This window comes from Primulina huaijiensis, unplaced genomic scaffold (assembly GCF_012295235.1).
Source record: "Primulina huaijiensis isolate GDHJ02 unplaced genomic scaffold, ASM1229523v2 scaffold17263, whole genome shotgun sequence".
NCBI lineage: Eukaryota > Viridiplantae > Streptophyta > Magnoliopsida > Lamiales > Gesneriaceae > Primulina > Primulina huaijiensis.
Genome location: NW_027343499.1, coordinates 8,939 through 12,359, shown reverse-complemented (window position 1 = coordinate 12,359; position 3,421 = coordinate 8,939). Strand labels below are relative to the sequence as shown.

Sequence of the window (3,421 nt, the reverse complement as noted above, 5' to 3'; positions counted from 1 at the left end):
TTAATTAAGAATCAAAACAAGTACGAAAACACCAATAATTATAATGGTTCATGTTTAATTGGTGAAGAGAAATGTCTGCTAAATTTAGGATATGGCAAAAAGATTAAAGAAACAGAGAGATTGAAAAAGTGACTTCCGCTGAGAATTCTTACTCCCTTTGACACTTTTGGTCTTATTTTGAAGGGACACAGAGAATAGAAGAGTTAACAAATTGAGCTATGCTAATTTACTGAAGATATTTACTTTGAATTTACCGAAATTTTTTTTTTTAAAAAAAAATTACTTTGACCAAACTAAGTTTTTGAAAACATTTGAGAAGGTTGGTTAGAAAATTTTTTTTTATGTTATTTTGCAAAGTATCACGAAGAAATTGCGACTCAAACATGGTTTGAACACCCCAAACTTCAAATTGTTGCATGTTAAAAGTGGAATTTTTCAGTCCATGGAACAATCTCTCAGAAGCTGGATGATTACTAATGAAACTTGATTATGTACCATATGATTCCATGGAGGAAAATTTAAGCTGTCGATGTTAAGGGAATAGAACATGCGACATTTGTGCAATATCAAGAATTTAATTTAGAATTGGTTTTATTCTAAATTTTAACATAATTTATAATCAAAGTAATAAAAAAAAAAAGGGACAAATGGGACTATTTCTAAGCAAATATATATTTCATGTCCAAAATGAAAATGGAACAAGAATATTAATGGTTAGATAAGGTAAAAAAAATCAAGTCACAAAAAAGTAATGAAATTGGTCATATAGTGAAAATAGGGTACAGCCGTGAAGTAGATTAGGGTAGATTAAAAAGAACAAAGAAAGAGGGAAGATCGATGAACGGTTCAAGAAGATTGCACTGATATTATTCTAAATTCTGAGCATTTATCATTAGTCAACAGCACATTGTGAAAGAGGTCAAGATTGACAAGAAGTGAAAAGCAAAAATATAAAACAACAAAAAGCATATAACAAAACAAGCTGGCGAAAAGATCCCGGGTGACGAGTTTTCATGCCCACGAAGGCTTTGGCTCTCTCGCAACATCGTCTTTGATCCACTTTTGAATTGGTTTGATCACAAATAAGTACTGTCAGAAGATCAAAGAAGAACAAAAATCAGATAAAATACTGTAATTTTTGCTTGTGAGATGTAAGAGGACCGATTGACGTATAAACACTAAAGGCTCACTTGGAATGCTAAGATGACTGGGATAAATATCTTTCCTCGGTCATTCGCGTTTGGCCCTTCAATCAACTTCTTGTCAACTAGAATACCATCCTTTCCGTTCAAGGCCATATCGGTTATCATATGGACCAAATTCGGAATCCAAGGACTGCCGGTTGGTAAAATCTATGATCAAGATAGATTATTTTAGAAACTTGTTAGTATATATGTGCAAGTTGCAACAATTAGTATCGCGTAAGAGTCAATAAGAAGGAAATCAACCTTTTCATCACTTTCATTCTTGTTACACCTCCCACTGTTCTCAACCAAAGCAACCGGAATAGCATAGCTCTAAGCAATACAAAAGCACCATTTTGAAAAAGAGCATCAGAGATTGAATTAGCATCTTCATGTATGTTTCATGAGATAATAGGGTGAATGAAGATGCAAAATATATCGCATGAGGTAAAAGAAATCAGCCTTCACAATTAAATACAAGATAATCCATATCATAACTGGTTAAAATTGGGTTTGGGACTGCTAGCCTTTCATCATAGTTTTCCGCCCTTATTTCATCTATGTCTTTATGACTTGAAGGTTGGCGTGCCATGAAATATCATGATTAACATAAGGGTAGACATGAACATTGAAAGCCGTGTTTGTCTGCACTGAAACTTACATGTTCCTTCTAGGCTATGGATTTGAGGCTCCATCCCGGTCAAATTTAATTCTGTTGGCATAAATACATTGTACCGTCCAACAATCTATATCTGTTACTTCTGGCGAATTCATCATCAAATCCGATTTCACCTAAATTTTTAGGTTCCATCCATATCATTACTACTAATGCCTCTTTTGTAGCTACTTAATTCTGTCACCCGTATCATAAACACTATTTGTCACATAAGTGGGGTTAGAACATCAAGATAAAGAAACTGTCTTAAAAGAGAGAAAAATGTATGAGACTTGTAGAGCATGCCTGGGCATTCTTTTTGCTTATCTGAGCTCCTTGTCGAACACATTTCAAAAGAGACTCGGATCTTCTGGAAAAGAATTCCTCATAACTCAGTGCATCCGGAGGCGAGAGCTGAGCATGCGTAAGAACAACCAATGCTTTATGCCATATTTCTTTGCCAAAACTGTCAGTAATGGCTTTCACAACCTGTTTGTCTAAATTATCAACTCTGTATGCATCCAAGCGGTCCACATAAAGTAAAGCATCAATCCTCTTGTTCAAAAGGAATCTGCCCAGAAAGCTACAAAGGTTTTTATTGCAAAAACAAGATTTTTGCTCTAAAGTATACTAGAGCAATTTGGCTGAGAAACACAATAACAGGTTAGAACAGAGCCAAACCTTTTAATGGTATCCAGCACCTGGTCATTGACATATCCCCCTTCAACAAGCCCGGGGGTGTCGATAATGTTTAGTGTAAAACCTGATCGTGACCTTGAAACCATTACAGGCCTTGGAGTTTCTGACTGAACAAGCATGCAACATTTTCTTGAAAATCGCAGCATCCATTATCATATAAAAAATATTAACCAAATTAAGAGGTTTACATACCTGAAAAGCACTAACAGTCACCACTCGTTCCCCTATAATCGAATTAACTGTGGAAGATTTTCCAACTCCACTTTTCCCAATAACAAGGATCGTCAGCGTGCTCACATTCTACAGGAAACAAACTCGGTCACAGCCCAAAACTAAACATAATACATCAAAATTAAAATGACACTATGCATTGATAACTTTACATAATAATCAACTTAAACCATGAATACAAATTAAAAAAATTACAATGAATCATCAATAACATTTTTTTTTTCATTTGGACGAAGCAATAGTACCACAAATTTGTTCCTCTTTCAGATAGCCAAAAGGGTGCACGAAAAACATCGTTAATAATCTAAACTTAATAAGGAGAACATTTTTTTTTAAACCTGATTCTTCAATTTTGACAACAAGTCAACCAATTTTTCCTGAGTGGCGGCAGGAAATTGCTGAATCGCCGTCCATTCTCTGATTAATTGTGCAGCCATTCGTGTTTCTGCCCACCATTCAAAATCAAACTCCAAATCAAAAGTTAACAACTTAATTCAATGGCAAAGAAATTAAGCAGTACACAAAAACTTTAACCTTGGACATTTTTAAGAGAACCCACCAACGAAAAACTCCTCAAAACATAAACAAACAAATGCACACTGAATTCTTGAAAAGAAAAGAAAAGAAAAGCTCAACGCACGGGTAATCAGAC

At 34.8% G+C, this 3,421-nt stretch overlaps 1 protein-coding gene across 2 annotated transcripts; it reads right to left on the bottom strand.

The window, feature by feature from the left end:
* Positions 1 to 845: 845 nt before the first annotated feature.
* Positions 846 to 3,208, bottom strand: LOC140965967 (translocase of chloroplast 34-like). Of its 2 annotated transcripts, none has more exons than XM_073426259.1 (7): positions 3,108 to 3,208; positions 2,731 to 2,838; positions 2,521 to 2,645; positions 2,146 to 2,422; positions 1,449 to 1,517; positions 1,191 to 1,352; positions 846 to 1,089 (listed from the first exon to the last, which is right to left on the bottom strand). In XM_073426259.1, the coding sequence occupies exons 1-7, from the start codon at positions 3,204 to 3,206 to the stop codon at positions 1,012 to 1,014; spliced, it is 918 nt and encodes a 305-aa protein (XP_073282360.1). In that variant the 5' UTR covers positions 3,207 to 3,208; the 3' UTR covers positions 846 to 1,011. The 2 variants fall into 2 exon arrangements, with proteins under 2 accessions (XP_073282360.1, XP_073282361.1); XM_073426260.1 differs by having other exon boundaries at positions 2,146 to 2,410.
* Positions 3,209 to 3,421: the final 213 nt, after the last annotated feature.

Coding starts and splice junctions, on each gene's coding strand:
- LOC140965967 (XM_073426259.1), bottom strand. CDS start 3,206: ATGGCTGCACAATTAATCAGAGAATGGACGGCGATTCAGCAATTTCCT. Junction 2,646..2,730: donor TGACTGTTAGTGCTTTTCAG/GTATGTAAACCT, acceptor ATGCTTGTTCAG/TCAGAAACTCCAAGGCCTGT. Junction 1,353..1,448: donor AGAATGAAAGTGATGAAAAG/GTTGATTTCCTT, acceptor TCTTGATCATAG/ATTTTACCAACCGGCAGTCC.